At 36.5% G+C, this 22,740-nt stretch overlaps 1 protein-coding gene across 2 annotated transcripts in view; it reads left to right on the top strand.

Annotated features, from left to right (window-relative positions):
- The window catches only part of HMGCLL1 (3-hydroxymethyl-3-methylglutaryl-CoA lyase like 1), a 69,078-nt gene that overhangs the window by 28,630 nt on the left and 17,708 nt on the right, over positions 1 to 22,740 (top strand). For both annotated transcript variants that reach the window (XM_041410626.1, XM_041410627.1), the window contains exons 6-7: positions 12,033 to 12,096; positions 16,507 to 16,695. In XM_041410626.1, the coding sequence (XP_041266560.1) occupies positions 12,033 to 12,096; positions 16,507 to 16,695 (253 nt within the window). The remainder of the gene's footprint in view (positions 1 to 12,032; positions 12,097 to 16,506; positions 16,696 to 22,740) is intronic.

Genomic DNA, 22,740 nt, shown 5'->3' on the forward strand with positions numbered 1-22,740 from the left:
GGTGCTTACTTTGTGTATCCAGTAGAGGTATCTCTAATTTCAGTGCAATATGCAAACATAAGATAAACTTCATACAGTATATGCAGGAAAATTCTATTGAGTCTGTCATGCCAGGTGCAGTATGTTACAGAATGCTTCAACAGAGAATGCTTAATATCACATATGCTACAAAGTGAGCAGATTCAAAGTTGTGAATGAAAATCATGTAAGTGCACTCCAGCTTTCTTCCTTGGGCTTACAGGAAAAGTGAATTATTCAGAGTCAAATAGCCATTAACAGAATAATTTAGTTTTGGTGATTATTTGTGGTGATGCCTTTCCCTGATCTTAGAAAATTGAGAGCCAGACATAGTTAAGGGATAAGGGGTTTTACCCTGGTATTTTAATAAGGATCCTTCCTTATTGGTGCGCCACTTCACCAAGGTGGAATGTGCCACAATGCACACACACAATAAATCCGTGTATAGTTTTACAGACTTTGCAAACTAGCATATCTAACAAGGATGTCCCAATGGGAGGCTTGGATGAATGTTGTGATATTCCCCCATTCGTGAAATTCTCCCCTGGATGGGACAAATCTTTAGTTTACAGGATGTGTTCTAGAGAGTTACTAGGTTTGGGATCTTGGTTTCCCAAGATAGCGTGGGGTTTTCTGGCCTCCTACTATGAGGCCTTTAGGATGTTTGGTCTGCTGGCCTAACAAAATACTAGGGCTATGATAAATTATTCGACTTAAGGAATTACAAGTATGCATGCTAAGAATACTGAGGGTACATTAAAGTTGTATAAAAGGTACATAAAAGAAAAGGCAGAAAATCATTTGGCATTAGTGGGATTGTAATGATGTCAAGGATCCAAATAGAGAAGATACATATATTGAAAAGAAGCTACATTTATGTGAATGTTACGTGTATCTTCATCACATTATATTAGTTTGCATATTAATTTGTCCAGTAAAAAATAGAAATTGAGGCATAAGAGGTAAGATGATGGACTAATGACACACTTTGACAAATCCAAAAGTTGAAGAGAGAATTGCTGGTATTTTTCCAGGTCATCTACTATAACTCAATTAAAAAGTAGACAATCTGCTAAAAAACCTGCTGAGAATCTAAACTGCAGAATATGGAGCCTTATTTCATAGCAAAAAGCCTTTTCTAAGGCAATAAGTCTCAGTATCCACTAAATATGGATTTCAGTATAAGTATTGGAAAGAAGGTTTTGAACACTATATGTTAGCAGATAAAAGAGAACTGGTTAACCCCATACATTTGGGTTTTAAAAAATCCATCCTAGGAGGATTTTGAGGAGTCAAAGTAGTAATTAATGAGAAATAAAATAGTACTATGGATCAGACTCTAGACAAATATGTTTTAAAGAGAATAATTACTAAGTATTGTGATACTGTGACTTGTGTCCCTCCCTATTCATGCTCGTTCAGATGCAGTCCTCATGGGTTGCAGTTACAAGAGCCTATGGAAAGCATTGAGACAGAATGATTGCTCAGAAGCAATAATCAAAAGGGATTGTTTAGTGTCCATTTACTTCACTACTTTCTTTAAAGCTCCAGTGGATTTTCTTGAGTAGAATTCTGAAGACCAGAAAAAAACAGCAGAAGCCTGAATATGGAAATAGAGGATTCACAAGGACTTTTTTTTTTTTTAATAGTAGATCTCCCAGCAGTTGAAAAAAGGTCTAAAAGGTGGACATAAACTTTCAATTAGTAAAAAAATTTAAAAATGCCCTTAAAGAAGAATCATCAGTTTTGAGTACCCAATCCAGGAAGCAAGTGATCTGTTTACAACATTTCAGGTGCTTGTGAGGAGGGACGTTATGGAAGCAGTCTGACATTTCAGACTTAATTCTAGAAAATTAAACGATGATTTTCTCTGGTAGAAAAGCCTGTACTGCTATAGGGAATTGATTAGTACTTGAGAGAAAGTAGTTCATTAGGTCCCAAATATTGCAGTACATTTGGAAGACTTCTGGAGTTGTTAATTGTATTTAATGAGATAAATGTGTTTCTCTTCCTCAATGAAAAAAAATTAAAAGATAATCAGAACATAAAAGTTAAACAGATTTCGCAGAAATATTCAGTGCAATCCAGGTGACTTTTACTTGGAAATAAATAAAAAAAGAATTAGCTGTTAAACTCTGTGATTTTTGATCTCATCTTTAGCTGTTGCTAAGGAAGCTGCTTTTAGTGACATATACAATAAACAGCATTTTGGTATCCTGATTCCTTGCAGTTTTTTTTTAAATGCTGAGACAGTTAAGGGTTTGTGGCAAGTTTTTTTTGAAATTCAGTATTTTGAATAGGTGCTCATGGTTTGACTGGTTGTTACTCAATGAAGAAGATTAGTTTCAGGTTTTTTGTTGTGTAGAAATTATTTACTGGAAATAATTATATATTGTTTTTCACTATTGTTGTAACATGAGGCACATCTGAGCATGACCACACAAGAAGCCTGAGTTTGTCATCCTAAATTTTCTAGTAGTTACTAGAAGGAATTAGGCAACCTTCTTGCTGTGGTCTAATGTATGTGCTTTTTAAAAGTACCTGCCATAGGATAAGATGAAACACTGTCTGGATGATCCATCCTTTTGGTTGCAAAGGCGTTTAGGTCCATCTGGTGTTGGTCATTCTATGCGTGGCCTGTCTAAGGCTAGGCTGTGGATGACTGTCTCTGATATCAGGAATAAGAACAAGTGAATCCCATTCTACTTCTGCATAGGCAAAGGATTAGAACCTTGTGTTTTGTGTAAATTACAATAGAAGAAATGTAACAATAGGCTTTGTGCTGCAAGGTGTCACAAGATGAAGCTGTTGACTATACACAGAAAGATTTTTACTCAGTGGACTTGGTTTTTAATAATCCTTTTAGACATTGGCTGATTTAAAGAAACATCACCAAAACCCACAGCCGTTTCTCAAACAAGCTCCCAGGACTACACATTTTAAATTCTAATATACATTTTATAGGCTAAATATTTTGCTACATTTACTAAAGTAATAAAAATAACAATAAGCATAAACTGTATTTGTGTTCATTTCAATACAGAGATTGTTTTTTTTCTAAAGCACTATTATTGTTTAAAGTGTTATTTATTTGCAGGAAATGGATAATTTAGTACCTTGCCCTAACTACTTATTTGAGCAGTAGAAAAATACTTCCAAAAATAATTTTAAGGTGTTCAAATTGTATTTCCTATTTTTACTGGCAATTTACAATTTATGTAGTGGGCATAAATCATTGGCAATACTTGAATCTTATGAAAAATGCACTCAAACAGTTGAAACTAAACTTTTAGCTTTTGCATGTCTTACTGTTACTACAGCTGCACTAACATTGACTCCATCATCATCCAGAAAATTTATGTTGTAAGCTGTCACATTTAAAATCTGTAGCACAGTCTGCAGTTTTCTAAATGTTTACTGAATCAGTTCAAATGTTTATGAAGAGTTGAAATGTTGCATATGGTCTTAGAAGTTTGACCATTTATTAGCATCATAAAGGGGCGGGGTTCTGTTGGTTTTTGTTTGGGGTTTTGAGTTAGTTTGGGAGTTTTTTAATACATGCATAAAAGCTTTACAATAACATCTGGGACACACTCTGTGAAGACACTCAGCCAAATCAGTTATGAACTGTATGGTCAGCTAATTACTGCTATGTGTGTTTTACATGTAAAGTGACACAAAATAGTGCTGGTTTTAAATTTGCACCTTGCAATGCATGATTCAAGTACTATTAAAGATATCACAACTTTAGTGATCAAAAATTAAGTCTTAACAGTCAAGATTAATAAAAATTGTGGGAAATGGTAATCGAAGTAGTCACTTGGGTTGTCCTTTAATTTGTGTACCATGAATGTAGGTATGAAGAAAATGTTAAGTAAACTCTGAATAAGCTAGTTTCTTCCAAGTTAATGTATTCCATTAAACTAGATTCTTTGAAGTTTATGAATTCCAAAATTTAAAAAACCCCAGGAATGAATTGCAATTAGTAAGATAGAACAGTAAAGGAAGCAAGGGCTGGTATTTTTCTCTCTTTTCCAAAAATGGTGCTTTGGGTCCTGACCATGACATAAAATCAGACTATCTCACTCTGAAACATTCAATACTATATAGGACTTCCTTATTCCTAACAAAAAATGAACCAGGGATGTAAGCCTGAAAGGTTGTACTTTTCTTCCTTTACTAAAAAAACACTTCTCCGTGGTCAGCAATTAAAAGCTGTATTTATGTTCCAGACCTGAAAAATGTTTATGTGAACAGCCCTTTTAAGGCCATTTGTTCAAATGTGAATGTGCGTGCAAATATTTAGAGATTCAGTGTTAAAAAAACAGATGCATATGATTGCTGTAGAATACCTCAGAGGCATTTCCTTACAAAGCTGCTGCTTCATAAATTAAAGCACATGCAATCACACATTAATTCTGAACTGCTCTATGTAATTTCTTTGTTTATGTCCTGTGCCTTTTAAGAATAAGTTGTATGGTGCAGTTCACAGTACATAAAAGCATTTTGAAATGTATCACTATTTGGCTTACATCTGTGTTTGTACATAATTCTAATACTGGTTGATATACTTGAAATATAGAAATATTTTTTTCCTTGACAAATAGATAAAGAAACAATGTTGTATACTACAGGAACTTACAGGTTCCAACATACTTCTTTGTTGATTATAGGAAATAATTATTGGTTCATTTTGATGCTAACATATATTAAACAAAATGTAACCAAGACTTAAAAAAATTATTTTAGTTATCTTTGTCTTGTGTTAATGATATTGGGATTTCTTTTGGAAAAGAAAGATGTGGAAGAATAAATTCTTTTTGTTTTAATGTACTTGCAACAATTGTTTTTAGAAACTAATAGTGAAGCCTGTTTTGTTTATAAAGATTATACTGATTAACCTGATTATCTAAAACTCCTGTTTATCAAGATAATCAGATTTTTATAATTCAGTTCAACAATGTTCTTTTTTTCTTCTTGTATTACAGTCCATCCCAAGTAACTTAAGTTGAGATATTTGGATGGCCTTATACTAGCAGATCTTTTAGATGCAATTAGAAATACCATAAGATAAACTCAATAATTCGGTTTTGCACAAATCATACAGTTCGAAGCTGTGTGTGCCTTACAAATACAGCCAGAAACTCAGAGCTCATATTTTCTGTTATTCTGGAACACTTAGGGCTCAAATGCATGTTTTTTTGCATTGCTTTGGATTGCCCATTGTAAAGACTACACTGTGAAGTTCAGCATACTCACAGTTATTTTGAGAATATTGTGATTTATACTATTTACACTTTTCTAAATACTAAAACCAGTGTAACACCTTCATGTCACTATAAGTGAGCCTATAGTTGGGGTTATAGAAACAACAAAATGTAGATGAGTGTTTAATAGACTTGGAAGGAACACAATTTTGTAGGTGAATGGTAAACAAATCTACAGGGTTACACAGTATTAAGCCAGCTGGAATCAGTGCCCTTGAGAAGTTTAAGCCAGAGGTTGCTGGGATAAGGGATTTAGTGAATTTCTCTTACTGGGAACAGCTGAAGAAAAGGCTCTTGGAGCCATTGTACTGACTCTGTCATACTGGATGATTGCACTATGTGAAGGTTTTCCTGAGGAATAAATTTCTGCCAACTTTTAGCCATTGTTTTGTATCTACAGAGAAAAAGTATTAATAGCAGGCCAGAAGAGCTGCTTTTTAAAAAAAAAGAAGGAAAAAAAAAGAGGGATCTCTGTGGGAAGTAAAAATTATCCCCATGTCTTCCTAAAGGGTAGGGTAAATCAGAAGTGAAATGTTAATATGAAATTGTGATGTGCTTGATAGTATATTACTGATAGCTCCATAGGTAACTACAGAGAGTTATTGAAAGTTAAACAGTTTAGTGGCCCTTCATTATTGTAACAGTTTGGTTAGTTTTTAGAGAAGTAACTATTTTGTAGAACATAGTTCAGTATTTTATCATAGTTCATAATTTAATAGTGTTTTTTTTGGCATTTAAAAATATTAACAAATATTTTTTCTGTGTATTCACTGTGAAAAGGATGCATATTACTTGTAACTGGGCACTAAATACATGGAGAGATTGTTTCCTTTTTTCTTTTTCGGGGGTGGGGGGGAGGGAGGGTGTTTGGGGGGGGTTTTGGTTGTTTTTAAAATCAAATGTGGAAAAAAGATCCTGGCTTTATTTACACATTTTGGACTTGCCTTGGAGAATCTATTTCTGGAGGAATCTCCTTTCCCTCTCTCTTCACTTCTTTGTGTTTTTTTCTCTCCTTACAGTAAAGACTCCCTGTTTTTAATAAATGGTTTTCTTTGGAAAGAGACAGAATAGATCAACCTTAATATGAATTCATCAAATGATAGGCATGTACATGTTAGCACAAACATCCAATAAAAATAAATACATCTGCAGTGAACATGGTAAATTATATGCAAACTTACACTATAATAATAAACAGGAAACAGCAGCATCTGAGTCTGCAACTGGCTTCTCAGGAGGCTTCATGCTTCCAGCTGTGGTAGCAGCTGTGGATCTGGCTCTGGGACTCCTGCTGAAACAAGTTGACAAAGGGCTGATTACAACATGGAGTTCAGTTTCTGCTTGGATTCATTTTCCTTTTAACACACTTTGGTTAAGAAATGTTTGCTCATATACCCTGTTTGTGGTTTATATCCTTCACTTCACAGGCACTGGGCTGATGTGATTATCACCATTCCTAGTGGCCTTGATCATGGGGACCTTGTACATGGGGACCTTGTGGAACACTGAAATTTGGTTTTGGCATACTGGAAGAAATGGAAAACTCTCTCCCTCCCCATCTCCAGAGGCTGTTCAGCATTTTTGTTCAAAATATTACGCAGTCAAGTTGTTGTGTGTTTTTTTTGGTTTTGTTTTTGTTTTATATGCATAGGAAACAATTTAGTAGAAGACTGAATGATACTGATCTGCAGGGAAATCTGCAGACAGATGAGAGACTGGGTAAACTCTGCCAGGTGAAACAAGTAGAAAACTTTTTATCACTTTTTCTTAAAGAGAAGGATTCTGATTTCTCAAAACCTGAGTGAGCAAAACAGCATATACTTGTGTGTTGCTAAAGCATCATGTATCAATGTGTTCAGTTGCAATGTGTTCACTTCCTTCTTTCCATCTCGGGCTTCATGGGCTGTTGTCTTTTTTTGTGTGCTGAAGACTTAGTTAAAGCTACGTCTGGCCTTGATTCAACAAAGATTTAAGCACATACTTAGAATTAAACACTTCCATTGCAGATTCCACTTTGTGAACTCCCAGATATTTGCTTCTGCTCTCATACTGTGGAGTGTCTCTGGTGAATATTCTGAGACCAGAACAGTCTCTTTCATTATGGTATATTTTTTAGTTTCAGTCCTGCTATCTTTTTAGAAAACAGCTGTATTCTCCAAGTTAATCGAATTCACAAATTAAATCCCAGTTGCCTCTGTAATTTATTGCTCAAACTCTTCTCTTTCCTCTGCTGCTTTTCCTCACATAGGATCTTGCTTTTTCTCCTAAGAGAAATAGATACCATATCCTCTTCCTTCAGTCCTTTCTCCTCCACTGTCAGAGCAGCAGAAGTTTCTTGTCTACTTTCCATCTGTACCCCCTCCACTTGCCCCAGTGACCCCATGTTCACTGTTCTTCCTCTTATTCCTTCCCTCCCTTATTCTCTTTCTTAACCTCTCACTGTCCTCTGGCTCTTTTCCACTTGCAATATAAGCAAGCATTTGCCTCTTAAAAATTGCACCTTTGACCCTACTTGGTTCTTCATATCATATCTCATCGCCTATCTCTTCTTCATTCCTAACTCATTGAAGGCGCTGTTTATAATTACTGTCTAGAGACCCTCTTCTGTGATTCCCTCCTTTAACTCCTACACTTTGGCTTCTGTTCCTTGCTTGCAACTGCAACAACTCTCACCAAACTCCCTGATGACAAGATCTCAGAAACAGTAGTCTCTCCTCATTCTTCTTGATTTGTCAGTAGTGTTTGCCACAGTTGACCAGACTATTCCTTTAACTTGTGTCTTCTGCTGCTCTCTGTGGCTCTGTTTTGGTAATTTTCTTCTTTCCAAGCAGTTCTGCAGAATGCCTTCAAAGTTGTTTCCCATGTTGGAGTTGAGTCATGTGGGTGGAGGTCTTGGGGCTCTGTATTCTCTTGTGATTTTAATGCCCTTTGGGTTCTTTCATACCCAAAAATAAAAGAAAAATGTAACAGACAAATTTATGTGTAGATAACAGATCTGCTTTTGTATTGAAACATATTTCCTCACACATGCACTTAATGGTTTGGAAACACACAAATGCAATTACGAAACATCCCACACAGCACTGCCTTAATTCTAGATTTCCTGGCAAATACACAGACCAGACATATGATTATTTTCTATCTTCCACACAGACGTTGTGTTTTCACATGCTAGGCACTCTGTACACCCACTAGCAGTACTCAATGCTTGCCTGCCTATGTTCCAGCTTGCATGTAGTTTTCTGCAACTGACTCAGATTGTATTTCATTTCCTGTAAGAATACAGCAAGACCTTTTCAAAAAGAGTTCCACAGGGCTTCATCCTGTGTTCTTCAGCATTTTCATAAATGACTTGGACACAGGACTGGAAGGGATACTAAGCAAGCTTGCAAATGATACAAAACTGTGAGGAGCTGTCAACTCCCTCGAAAGCAGGGAGGCCCTGTAGAGAGACAGTGACAAATTAGAGGGCTGGGCAATCACCAACCATATGAAGGGAATGTCCCACATTCTGCCCCTGGGATGGGGCAAGCCTGGGTGTATGGACAGACTGGGGAATGAGATGCTGGAAAGCAGTGCCCAGAAAGGGACCTGGGGGTCCTGGTCAATGGCGAGTTGAACATGAGTCAGCAGTGCTCTGGCAGCCAGGAGGGCCAGCCCTGTTCTGAGGGCATCAGGGACAGCATTGACAGCCAGGCAAGGGAGGGATTGTCCCGCTCTGCTCTGCTCTGGGGTGGCCTCAGTTGTGTGTGGTTTTGGGTGCCACAATACAAGAAAGATATTTGTGAGCATTCAAAGAAGGGAAACAAAGATGGCAAAGGGCCTGGAGGGGGAAGTTGTATGAGGAGCAGCTGAGGTCACTTGGTCTGTTCAGCCTGGAGGAGACTGAGGGGAGAGCTCACTGCAGTTATAGCTTTCTCAGGAGGGAAAGAGGAGGGGCAGACACTGATCTATTGTCTGTGGTGATCAGTGACAGGACCTGAGGGAATGGCCTGAAGTGGTGCCAGGGGAGGTTTAGGTTGGATACCAGAAAAAGGTTCTTCACCCAGAGGGTGGCTGGGCACTGGAACAGCTCCCCAGGGCAGCCTGACAGAGTTTGAGAAGCATTTCAACAATGCTGTCAGGCACATGTTGTGACTCTTGGGGATGGTCCTGTGCAGGGTCCAGGAGCTGGACTCAATGATCCTTGTGGGTCTCTTCCAGCTCAGCTTATTTGGTGATTCTGCTATTTTATGTCCTCTATTAAAAATGCTTATCCTGATGTATGTCTGAAGTGCACTTTGCTCTTTTATAGCTGAATTTTAAGTATTTTGCTTTCAAATTTAATGTTATTGTCACATCTCTACTTTTTATTCCAACTTACTAAGTGAAAATATTAGATCAAATTCTGCCAAGCTCATTCTTGATGAACTCTACTGAAATTTTTTTTTTCATTATTCACAGGACTTTGTTGTCTCTCTGGTAGGAAGAGAATTTTCCTGTCAAATTCTTTTAGTAATCCCTGTTTTCTCCAGTTTAATATTAAATATCAGATGCCCAGATAGATTATATCTATCATATTTTCCTTGTTTAAAATGTCAGTCTAGTTGCAATGGTGTAAGTATGCAGAGAGTTCATAATCTCAAACAGATTTGTGTATTGTAGCAGGCAGATTCCTCAGGTCACCACATACTTTCATACCCCAGCAGGCCCAGCTGAATTATGTGAGCTCCGGCAAGTTTCTGCTCTCTGGTGTGAACCACAGGGAGTATTCTGTTGTTCTCTAGATACCTTTTGGCCTGCTTTTACTTTTGTTTGCCCTACTCCATCCCAGATGTCGTTCATGCCACATTATCACTACCAAATGCATGTCTTCTTGATCTAACATATGCAGCTATTAGGAATGTGTGAAGATATGTAAGTAAAGGGAACATGTGCACATATGTACTATATGTTTTGCATTTACTTAGTATTTAGTACTGTTCTTAATCACTTCATAAAAAGTGCTGTGACTGATATTGAAAATAATTTCAGTAGGTGTATGCAGTCACTAGCTCTAGGCACTGTAGTGTTATGTAAAAAGCAATCCTTTGGGTCTGAAATTCTTCACGCTTAGTTTCATTTGAAAAACTGTGAGCATAAAAAAAATTAAGGAAATTATCCTGAATTGATTTCAGTTCTGTGTCACTGAAAATCAGGACAGTGTTTAACTGTTAACAGTAGCTACATTATCTTTAATGTAGATATGAAAATTCAGAATTTTGGAATTTAAACAGAGGCATCTAAATTGGGGCTGATAGTTAATGAATTCTGTGGCCAAGTTTCAAAAACCTGGTTTTCATAATGACATATAGATAATTGAAATCATGCCTAGTAGGCATCTGGATTAAAATTATGAGCAGGATGTAATGGACCCAACCACTTTTGTGGAAACAAAATTCATTTCCATTTCTTTGTCAGAGCTAATCAAGCTCTTTTTAGATTTAAGGTTGGCTTCATTCTTACTGTTACTTCTAGTAACATGTCTTCATATAAGGGATGGAATATGCTCTATGCATTAAAATATGGACATTTTTTTCACAATTTGTTTTTGCCTGTTACTGATCCTAATTTCACATTCTATCAATCAATTTCTCCTTCAACTGCAAAGAAACAATACATCCTTTACCCCATGGACCTTGACTACATACAAACTGGCATCTGTTCAATCCCTTTTGCATTATACAGTGTATAATTTTACATTATATCCTTCAGTGTTGAGCGAAAGGGAATGATGGGAGATCGATGAAGGCTCTTGTTCTCCTATTAAGCAGTTGAGCAACCTCCCACTGGGACTGGGGCTCTGCAGGCCTCTGAATCTGTTGTAAATCCTTTTACAGTCACACTTTTTATTTTGACTGGATGTTTCTGGTTAATCATATTCCTGATCAATTTAAGATAAACAATTAGAAGTTTAAATTAGAATTTCATGGGTCTTAATTGTCATTAAAAAGAGGATATTTAAACTGAATTCTATGCTAATAGAGCATTAGGGCTGAACAATGGAAGTTTGGTTGTGGCTTTCAGTTTTTGTTCTTTGTGGAGCCAATAGCTGCTGAGGGACACAGTTTGGCTTCTCAGTTTCTTCTTGTCCCAAGGCATGCCTAAATTACAGCTTGCAATGGAGCTATAATTCTTCTGGGGCACTGGGAGAGAAATGCCAGTACAGAGAGAGCGTGAAAGCTTCCCCATTCACCACAGTTCTGATGACTTATGTCCTCATTACAGTTCTGATGAGATGGTGGGGTTGTCAGAAGTATTCTGTGTCCGTGGTTCCTCACTATGGATAGTAGTACAAGGAAGAAAGTGATATCTTTGAATACCTTGTGAGGGCAAGGCAAGGCCAAGTTTCAGCTGACTCTTGCAACTTCAGCTGGAAATACCAAGAAAAACCAAGTCTCCTGCAACATTGTAAACTTGGCCACGTTGGCAGTCCTTTACAACTTGTAACATATATTGAGCATAAATAAAGATTTGCATTGCTGTTCTGTGATCTGAAAGGAAAATTGATAAACCTTCTGTTGTCATCTGATGTAATTTTAACTTTTCATTCAAATCTTTATTGTACATTGATTGGTTTATGTGTTCAAAATTATATTTAATCTATTTTTTGATGTAGTGTGGATGAATATATATATATATATATATATATATATATATATATATATATACACACATACATATATACATACATATAAACCAGAACGTTGTGTGTTCTTTTTGTTATAGGTATGTGTCCTGTGCCTTGGGATGCCCATATGAAGGAAACGTTGCACCAGATAAAGTGGCAGAAGTAAGAATTAATTTCTGGCTTGTCTTGTTAATGAATCAAAAATACATTTAAAAATGTCTATAAGTAATTATCTCTACTTAACCATAAAAAGATCTTTAATGGATAAAATTTAAGGAAAACAAGCAAAAAACCTAATACTAAAACTTGGTGCAGCATAACCTCACTTAACCATATACAGTCAAATGTGAGAAAAATAGCATATTTTGATTGTTATCAGTCATGAGAAAAAATATTATGCACTATTTCATCTAACAAGAAGGTAAGAAATTACTTAAGAAAATAGACTCTAGCACATATGTCAGTGGACTATGTTGTACAAGAGGGTTTTCTGCTCAGCTTTTTGCTTTTTAAATTCATTTTATACTGGAATAAGCACACTGTGTTGTCATTGTGCTTCTAGTGAGGGTCATGTGATTGACATGAACCAAAACTCACCCCCACTACGATTTCTTAAATTGCTCTAGTGCCATGATGGAGTAAGTTGCACCTTCCCTCCCTGCCCCTGTTCTCCATTTAGAATATAAGATAAGGGAGAAGATATCTTAGTCCAGCCCTTTTTCCAGAAGAGAGATGAGTGAAACAGAAGTGTTAAAATTTTGTAGGAGGGCAGAGAAGGCATCAAAACTTAAATGGACTGGAAAAAAAAGAAAGTGGAGTAAAAATTCCAGGAGGCTTAAGACAGAACGTGCTGGCCTTCCACCTAGAGACAGACTTGTCTTCTCTGTTACACTTAATCACCTGTTTTTGTTGATCTAGCAGAATATCCAAACCATTATTTTTTAATTTGTAGCACTAGCAAATAGTCAACACTTGTATGATATATTATGTTCTTTCTGGGTGGTTTTCGGGTCCTATTTGCCTGCATCTTCTTCTAGTATACATTCTAGATGAAATTTGTTATAATACTTCTCCCACAGCATCCACACATACTCAGACTCTTTGAAAAAAAAAAGCTAATTTGGAAAAAAAAAAAAAAAAGCTAATTTGGAAGATGGTATTTCCAAATGGATTTATTTTAATATGAAGTGAATGTTAGAAATGGCACAGCTTTACTTAGAGCAGTGATGACATACTGCTTACCATGTTCCCCAACAGGCTTCTTTCCATTGCCTGTTTTTTACTGACTCTCCTTGCACAGAAGAGCTCTTTCTCAGTTTGCCAGTGGGATTGCTATTTACTCTTCTAGACCTGCAAACTTTTGCTCACACAGCTATTTTATTTTCTATCTTCATCCTAATAAATGTCTTCTTGCACACCTGTATACCACTGTGTATGTGTTCATGAACAAAAACTACCACATTAAATTTATTAATTCCATCTCTGATTCAGCTATCACTGCTGTATATATAGAAGCATCTGATAACTTTTATATAAATACATGCACAGAATCAGCATTACAAAAATTACTACACTCTTTGAGTTGCTAAACCCTTTCAGAGAGCTGCTGCTCTGGTCATCATCTTTTTGGGATGGGAGTATTTTGACTCCTTTGACTGTGTATTGCAATCAGCAGCTATGATTGAAAGGTTTAGACAGTTTCTCCTGCAGTCAGTAACAGTGACCATTTTCAGGTTTTTTAAGCAAAATATTTTTTAACTGAAGCAAAAACAATCATAAGAGGTGGATTATTTCAGACTACATGCATTATTACAGATTGTTGCAGACTACATTAATTTCTGGAATACTAGATACGTAACTGCTTTACACAAAGTTATTGAGTGAGTGCAAAATTCAGTTGCCTTCAGACTTCTGGAATCTGTCAGGTGTATTTGTATGGTTCGTTATTTAAAACAAACAAACAGTTTTCATATCCTAAAATAAATTGCCTAGTCTTATCTTATTACTCTGCTGATTCTTGAAAGGAAGTCACTGCTTAACCATTTATCATTTTGTGGTTTGAGTATTTCAACTTTAGGCAGATAAAGCTTGAAAGTTTTCAGAAACACTGTATAACATCCTTGAAGCCAGTTGTATAATCCATTATCATATAATTCCATCATATACTTGGCTGGTTTTGTCTTTGTGTCTGCTTATTTCTTTCCTTAGCTTCCTTTTAACCTAAAGCAGTGAATTCATTAAATTAAATATTGTCCAGGACACATTCTGATCAAATTATAGGAAACGTATCTACTGTTGTTTGAATATTATTGGATAATTAAAGTTTCCCTTACAGCACAAGAACTGCAGGTTTGTTTTTTTGTTTTGATTGTTAGTTGCTTAAAATAATTATAACTCAATTATTGACTTTTGTGTTCAATATAGGAGTATAGTGTTCGATATTATTTCCAGGAGTAGGACTGTTCACGTGCCTAAGAGGTTGCGGTGCTGGTTCCCCAATTCCCATTTGATCAATGCTTGGTGTCAAGCAGCATTTCCAAAGGGAGCAGCACAAGACTCATATGCATAGCAAAACTGCTCAGTGGAGCAGCACACAACCCTGTTCAATCAACAAAGCTGAAAGCTCATAATCACGTCCTGATTACATAGAAAAAACAGTGTTCTCTTCTCCCACACTCTGCTCCCAAAAATCCACTTAGAAAACTTACAAAGCTATAACTAACAAGCTGCCTTCTACTATGTTAGAATAGAAAATTCAGTACAAAAACTCCCATTCAGCTTCCAAGCTATAAATTAAATATAAATCTCTTTTTCAGTTTAGATCGTGATGAGTCAGTGGTGATGCTCAGCTTCTTCAATCCTCTCTTCTTCCATCTTTCAGAACTCTGCATTAAGGAAAGACCTAAGGACTGAGTATGAAAAAGAAGTGGATGCAATATGATTTCTAGCAGTTTATATAGTCCAAGTTATGACTAAAATGCTTACCTAGAAAAACTTTGACTCATGCATTAAAAAGAAGAGAGGGGAAAATGCAGTACGTTTCTTTGCCCTGATCTTGAAGAAACACTAAGTTTTGGGATTTAACTGAACTTAATCCACTGCTAACTGCAGATGATCCTTTTTCTTTCTTACAACAGTAGTCTAGTTAAAATGCTTGCCATGTGCTGATGATATAAAAATATGCTTTGAGATGAATCCCTTTTGCATTCCGGTGAATGTCTCTGTCTTAAAATGTATGTTGAATTTATGTGTGTATAAACCAGGGAATCTGACTTTAAAGCACAGTTTTACCACATTTGCAATAGTCATAGCACTTCCAAGCCTTAAACAGGATGATTCAGACTATTTCTTTTTTTCAGCTGTTCTTTTTCAGCTGTTCTTTGAATTAAGTGAACAGCAATATTAATCCAGCGCTTCCGAGACTGCTGGTGCAGCACTTTGTCCGCTTCCTCAGACATGCTCACAGCAATCCCACTGATGGAGTCCTGGAATTGTTTTAACAGCAGACTGCAGTGTGACTTAAGATGTCTTTTTGGAAGAGGCTTGTATTTTTTCATCTCTAAACAGTTAGTTTCTAAACTGGGATTCTGTTCCAGTGGAGTGGTCTTTTGGGATCTTTCATACACAGTGGGGAATGCTAAAGGGGACAAACATATTGAGCAGCTGAAAATAAGGTGGAATCTTTCCAAATGAATCCAACAAAAATAAGATGGAAAGCTCTTGCATTCAATTCCTGAAGCAATGTTTTCAATGAAAATATGATTTTGTGCTTCTGAATGTGTTTCTCTCCATGCAAAAATTATGGAGCCAGACCTCAGTTTTCACTCATGCAAAGAACTCCTTGAAGACGTAATTCCAGAAATATTTAGGGCTCTGCTTACATAAGTAAGACCTATTTGTATATGGTTTTGTTTGATATTAAGAAAATTTTTAAAACTTAAGGACTAGAATGTTAATTAAGTTGCAGTTTTACTTTGTTATTATTTTAATGTTTGATTTCATAAAAAGCAAGCAAAATTAATGTTGACTGCAGCACATTAAAATTTCAGTTTTCATTGATTTTTTAAGTGCCAAGAGAAAGAAAAATGAGGCTTTTTGTTAATTATTTATTATCTTTGTTGTCTTCATGTAATATGCAAACAAAAGCACAGGTCTTTGCTCTGCACAACTTGTAAGCTGAAAAGTACATGGAGAAAACCAAACAGCTGGGAAGTCCCCAGAGAGAAGAAAATGTTAGGAAAGGGCTTGACAGAAATTTCATTCATAATTTTAAAATTTTGTTTGGATTCTGTAGGAGAGTCAGAAAGCAAGTTTTTGATGGATTTGAGTTGGTTAGCTATTCCATGTACAGAATGTAGCAGAACTACAATTTTAAAATAAGAGAATCTGTGGATATTCTTCTTCTTCTATGGCAGTTTTCAAGAATGAATATAGGTTGTCTGATAAATAGATCCACCTCAGTAGGTCAAACCCCAAAATCTGTACAGAAGTATGTCCTTTCTAGTGTATGTTCTTGACCCTGTTTTGTACTTTTTCATCTTGACCTCTTGGTGTTTTTCTGTTTCCAATCAGGTGTCTAAGCGGCTGTACAGCATGGGCTGTTATGAAATCTCTCTGGGAGATACAATTGGTGTGGGGACGCCTGGAAGTATGAAAAAAATGCTGGAAGCTGTTATGAAAGAAATTCCTTTGAGTGCTCTTGCTGTTCACTGTCATGACACTTATGGCCAGGCCTTAGCCAATATCCTCACAGCCATGCAGGTGACTTGATTTTTCCTTTTATAATATACAGTAACAGTATTTTAATTCAGTGTGCAATGTTAAAAAATCCTGCTATTAAAGAAATCATTAGAAGAGCAAAAAGGCACTCACTAAACTTTCAGAAAATATTCCTCACGCATCAGATTGTCTACTGGTATTAATTGCTGCTGCTTTTACCAGGAAATGTCAAACCTTTTATATTAATTACCTTCAATTCCATACAAAACAACTAAGAAACAGTTATGATTATTACATTTTAGTGACATTAGATGAAGGAGGGACATTAAATATTTTTTTCTGGTATCTCAAGTTCCAGTTTTCTTAGGAACAGCTGTATGTTTGTTTTTCACTAAACTAAAATTTCTGCTTTGTGGATGTGTCTAAAAATAAAATGGAATAATGCATAATTACATCTTGATTTCAGATGGATGAATCTAAAAGATTGGTAGTTATGTACACAGAATAGTCTAGATAATTTTATCACTATTCATATGCCTTCATTATTCTTTTTTGTTTATCAGTTATGCCTTCCAAGAAAGATTAGAAACAACTTTATATCTTATTTAATCAGCTTTCAAATCTGTGCCTAAATTATCGGAGTTAATTTCCATAAGAGTTTCAGAATAGGACACAATGCAGAAAACGGACTTCAAGTTCTAATGTAGTTTTTGTCAAGATACACTCTTGAAAAATTGCTTAAAATGCATATGCTTTGCTAAGGAGACCTACTTTTACTAAGGGTTACAGAGTCATTGGCTATTTACAAATTGTGGGCCTTTAATGTTCTGCTTTATACTTAATGGTGTCTTCTGTTTGCATGCAATTCAGGCAGTCATTTTGAAGGTCAAAGTTTCCTTTGTCTGCCTTGTTATTTTGGCAGACCTCATATTACGTTTTTTAGCTACAATTCTGTTAACAGTGTTAGTGGCATATGCCACAAGAAGGAACAAGGAAAGTTTCCATGTGGGAATCCACAGGTATTTGATTAAATAGGGAATGACAAAATCTGGTTTTCTTAAGAAAGGTTCTAACTTTTACTCACAGCATTCACTGTTCACCCTTACTCACTTTTACTGTTACAAATGTAACATGTATGTATCATGGGATAAATAAATTGCTAATTTCACAGTTAGCTTCAGTTGCAGATGCAATAGCTAAAAGCATATAAACCCCTGAGCATGGGAGGAGTTGGCCATAAAAATACTTGAAGCATTGTTTTTCAAATCCTTCTTTTAAATAATTGCTGTCATGGTGCCTACTAAACACTGAACAATGGCTTTGCTTTGTTAACTCCAGCATTTGTTGGAAGTGATTCTTGTCTCATGTTTACCTCTTGCTATCTTTCCGTTTAGTTCTTAAACCAACTCTGTAAGAGCTAAAGGAAAAAAAAAAATCTCTTAGGTACCTAATGTGCAGTTTAGGATAATTAACATGCAAATTCAAGAGAGCAAAAGACTTAAATTCTTATGCAACCTTTTCAGATTTCTGGGAAGGCAAGGGTGCCTGAGACCTACCAGAAAACTTCCCTCTGTTGTCAAGGTCTCCTAAAGTACATGTCTAAAGATGCAGTGGTTTTGGCTGAGCTGAACTTGTCATAGAGTTTGCCAAAAGTCCTTGATGAAGCAGGCATTACACAGTCTCTCTGACTGGCTTTGTGCAAGCAGCTCCTTGGCTCATGTAGAAGAAGGTCCCCAGGCTTTTGTATCCTCAAACACATCCTGCACTTCACGGCGTCCTCTCTTGTCTCTGGTCAAAACCCCAAGGCAGCTAGCAGTGAATTATAACTCCTTCTAAAGCAATACTCCTTCTGAAAGAGGGACTCCTAAATTGCAGGTCAGCTGTGTGGTGAAGTGCTAATCAGAGTGCCCAGGTCACTTCTAGTCCCTGCCTGTGCTTTCCTTTCTGCCAAGATGCAGGAATGGCAGAACACTGGAATAAAAGCCCATGTCTTCAACTCAGCTGCTGTTTCCTAAACCAAACTCCTCTCAGACACAATTCCTTTCCCTTCCCCATTTATGGGTCTGCGTGACCGACACAATATTTCAGCAAGAGTGAAATGTGTTTGGGGGGTCATAGAAATAATAGGCTACAGTTATTGTTTGAAAACACATTTAAAGAACATTCAGCAGACAAATTACACTCTTCCTAAGACATTGCTGAACAACCCCAGGCTGAGTACTGTTGTATTGTATATTGTGTTTCCTAAGAATTAATGAATGACAGCTGGAAAGCCACAAATCACTCTGCACTAATTCAGGCATTGCTTCGCTGGGAGATCTCCTAGGAGTGGAAAGAGTTGCTAGTAATTCAGTAAGTGATTTTTTATACAGATCACATGGTTTCATGCAGGATTATACTACCCAGAATATTTTCTTTCATTTGGGGCTGATCCAAAGTCATCTAGAACTGACAGGCCGTATCTGTATAAGAAATTAGGAGGGCAGTAGTCTCGCAATTTTAGTATTCAGTTTTATATGTGTTGTTTTAGCAAAAGGATAGGTAGTGAAAGATGGGAGAGAGGTTAGCCAACTTTTAAAGTATAAGTAATTTTTTGAATTGCCGAAGCAAATGATACAGATAGAAAGGAAATTCACTTCATTTTATGAAAATAATCTGTGTAAAAATGTGAGTAACACGAAGTGATGCTTCAAAAGAAACCAGTAAACATTTAAAGTAGAAACATGACTGGCTCTTGGTTACATGTCTTAATATAAAACTACCAGAGTATAGAATTTACTAAAAAGACAATTCAGAAGATGGGAAATGATGTAAAGATCTAGTTAGAGGTTATGGTATTTTGAGTAAAATTACACGTGTGCATTAGATAATGTCACAAACACATAGTGTAGCTAACAGAAATAGTAAAACATTTATAGGAAATTGTTACAGACCTCCAAGGAAGGCTAAAAAGATGGGTCAGGAAACTTCTTTCAGGAGAGGCCCTGCTAAGGTGGGCTTACCTTATTTAAGATCTAAGGAGATTTGAGTTTCATTGGCAATTGACTTCTGTTGTGTGTACAGAAGGGGTGTGGAAAGGAAAGTGCTTAATGGAAGTGTTAAAGAACTCTTTTCCTGTAAAACTTGTGTAGTTACCAGACATAGATTTGTCTGTCTTTATAACATATATTCAAACAAGAGAAAGAGTATGCTAAGAGGCAAAGAAGATATTTGTCTGGCTGTGATACCTGAATAAAGGAAACAACCATATGATTGTCCCATAGAATTTTATCAAATACAAATTGCTATTCTAATTCATTAAAATGAACTGATCCCTACACTATGAGGATCAAATTCTAACTTAAAGAAAACAATTATAAAACCCTAATGACTTAGAAAGACCAAGGATTTTTATCACCTCGTGTAATCATGTTCACCCCATTGGACACAGAGAGATGAATGAGATTGATTACATGCTAAATGAAACTTCATTTTATGAGTTCTGTCTTTCCAGGAAAAGGATTTTTTAATGTAAAATCCCCACTTTAGTACCAAAACCAGAATTTATCAAGCCTTTAATTAAACTTTCAAGGTTCAGACTGCAAAATCCAGAGTACAGGTTTTTATTACAAACATAATATTCCCCCTTTTAGAGAGCTTACAATATTTAATAACATTTTATTAATTTCTTTAAGATCCTTGCATTTTAAAGATGAAATAAACTTAAGAGAAAAGTAAATCCAAATAAAAATGGCTGACTGCTGACCTTTTCCCTTCATCACTTAACTAAATTGATTCTAGTCTCTTGCTGTATGCTAGAGACCCTAACTAAACTGCATATTTTTGTGCATCCAGTTTCCTTGTGTTGTAAAATCATCTAGGTTCACTCAAAGGTGCTCAGTATTGGCCTGGCTGTTTTAACTGCCAGAGACAGGAGAGGAATCTGAATGTAGGTGCTGAAGTTCATGATTTATTAATTGACAAGGACCATTTTTTACAGGAATAGAGCTTACAACAGCCAGCAGCATGAAATGGTAGAGCCTAAGTTAAGCAGCTAAAAAAGCCCTGTGTTTAAAATTCCCTCTTCCCTGATTTACATGAACTTCCATGCAAAACAGTGGATGAGTTTAATTTTCCACCTAAAATGGTCAAATGGTCTCCTGGATGTATCTGTCCATCTTGTCCTTTTTTTTTTTTTTTTTTTTCCAAATGTAGGATTTGTTTTTTATAGCTGTTGAGCTTGCTTGAATTCACAAGCTGTCATGGCCCCTTCAGGTGCAGGTTAGAGGCCAGCTTGCTGCTGAGATCTCCTGTCCAGGAGCAGCTTGCTGCTGAGGATCCTCAGTGCAGGCTCCCTCTCCATCTGGCAGTGGCATTAAACCTGAAGCTCTGGTGCTTGGCCCTTGCCCAAGCTACTCTGCAACAGCATTGCAATTGCACTTGTGCCATCTGGTACCTCCCTGATTCTCATCCTCATCCTCACCTGCTGGCTTGACTTACTGGCTTACCCTCAGACCTGGCTGATCTCATTTGATCCTGGTTATTGTGTCCAGACCTGAGTCCAGTTTTGAATCTCTGACTCAGCCTCATGGCTTTGGTTTTCTGGTGATGTTGCTGCCACTGTCTTCCTGGCTATGACTCTGGACTCCTTGCTTGCCTTCTTCTATGGAGTCATCTGTCCTTGCTGCTTTTTAGGACAGTCAAGTCTTCAGAGAAGGGATTGGCAACCATTACATTGAGCTTTAAGGATGGCTTTTAATGGCAGGTGGTGCTGAGTGGGTGCTGAGAGTTGGCAGGTCTCATGTGCTTTGGTCTTGGAGCTGAGCTGGAGGCTTTGTCTTGCAGAGGCAAGATACTCCTACTCAGTTAAATTCAGAAAGCATTTCCTGGTGTCTGGGTGTACACAAAGCCCTAACAGTTCTCTACTTGGAGCTCTGTTGGTAAAAAAAAACAGACTCAAGAAAGCCTGAGAAATTGTTGTTGGTGTCTGACAGCACTCAAACATCTCTGTCAGGTGCCAGATTATGTTTGCTGACATTTTCTTCTTATGTTTTCAGATCTGAATTTCTGTGACTGACATAAGAGAATGAACCTGTAATGTCCATAGTGATGCATTTCCAAATAAATACATCACATGTAAGAACACTTCTGTACTAGAAAATTCATGGAACATTTGTGTCCTGCAGTCAGTTCTATCACCTTGCATTTGTCTGGCATATTTTAGTCGACATGTACAAGGATAAGGGCTCATCCTAGCTTATCCCAGTGAATGACTAGTAGTTACAGCTAGAAGCAAGCAAGTTAGATAGCTGAATAGAGGAGTGATAAAATAAAATAATGGTAAAATGGCATGAAAATATGGATAGAAGTGGTGGAAGGCTAAATGGGAAAAAGGCAAATGCATGTATATAGTAGCTCCAGATAAATTGTTTCAAGGTTTCTGTTGGTTATTTATTACCTTTTTACTGAATTATACATACAAACTTACACCAAGTAATCTCTTGATTTAAAAAAAAGCAACAGGATAATTTTCTTCAAGTATAGTTTTATGAAACTATGTTGTAAAAAGTTCTAAGCACAATACCTTTAATTTAGTTTTCTTGAGTTTTATGTACTGATCAAGAAAGAAAAAAAGAAAACCCAAACCAATACCTTATCATTCTTCATTGGTAAGCAACATTATGTTTTTATTTTCCTGAAAAGCACAATCATCCAGAGCTATAGTGCAATACAATGAATTGACACTTCTGTTTTAAGGCAGAGAAAATAGACAAGTAACTGTGAAAAAGTGTGAAGTCTTGCATGTACTCATTGTGCTAGGAATTTCTCCTGTAACAGTGAATATGCACTTTTTAGCTGAGGAAGCTGCTCCAGACAGATTTGTCTGTTGCTACACACATCAAAAAATACTAGTTTTGGGGAATTCTATAGTGACTGACAAAATGAACTTGTATTGACCTGCCAAAATTCTTGCTTCAATAATGCATTAAATGATACTAGTATTTTGGGGTTTTTTCGGCAATGTGCTGCAGCACTCACTACCTGGCAATTAAATTACTTATACCTGAACTCAATTTTAGCAGAGCAAAAAATAATCATGACAGTTCA

Source organism: Onychostruthus taczanowskii, unplaced genomic scaffold (genome assembly GCF_017590055.1).
Source record: "Onychostruthus taczanowskii isolate IOZ18803 unplaced genomic scaffold, ASM1759005v1 scaffold33, whole genome shotgun sequence".
NCBI lineage: Eukaryota > Metazoa > Chordata > Aves > Passeriformes > Passeridae > Onychostruthus > Onychostruthus taczanowskii.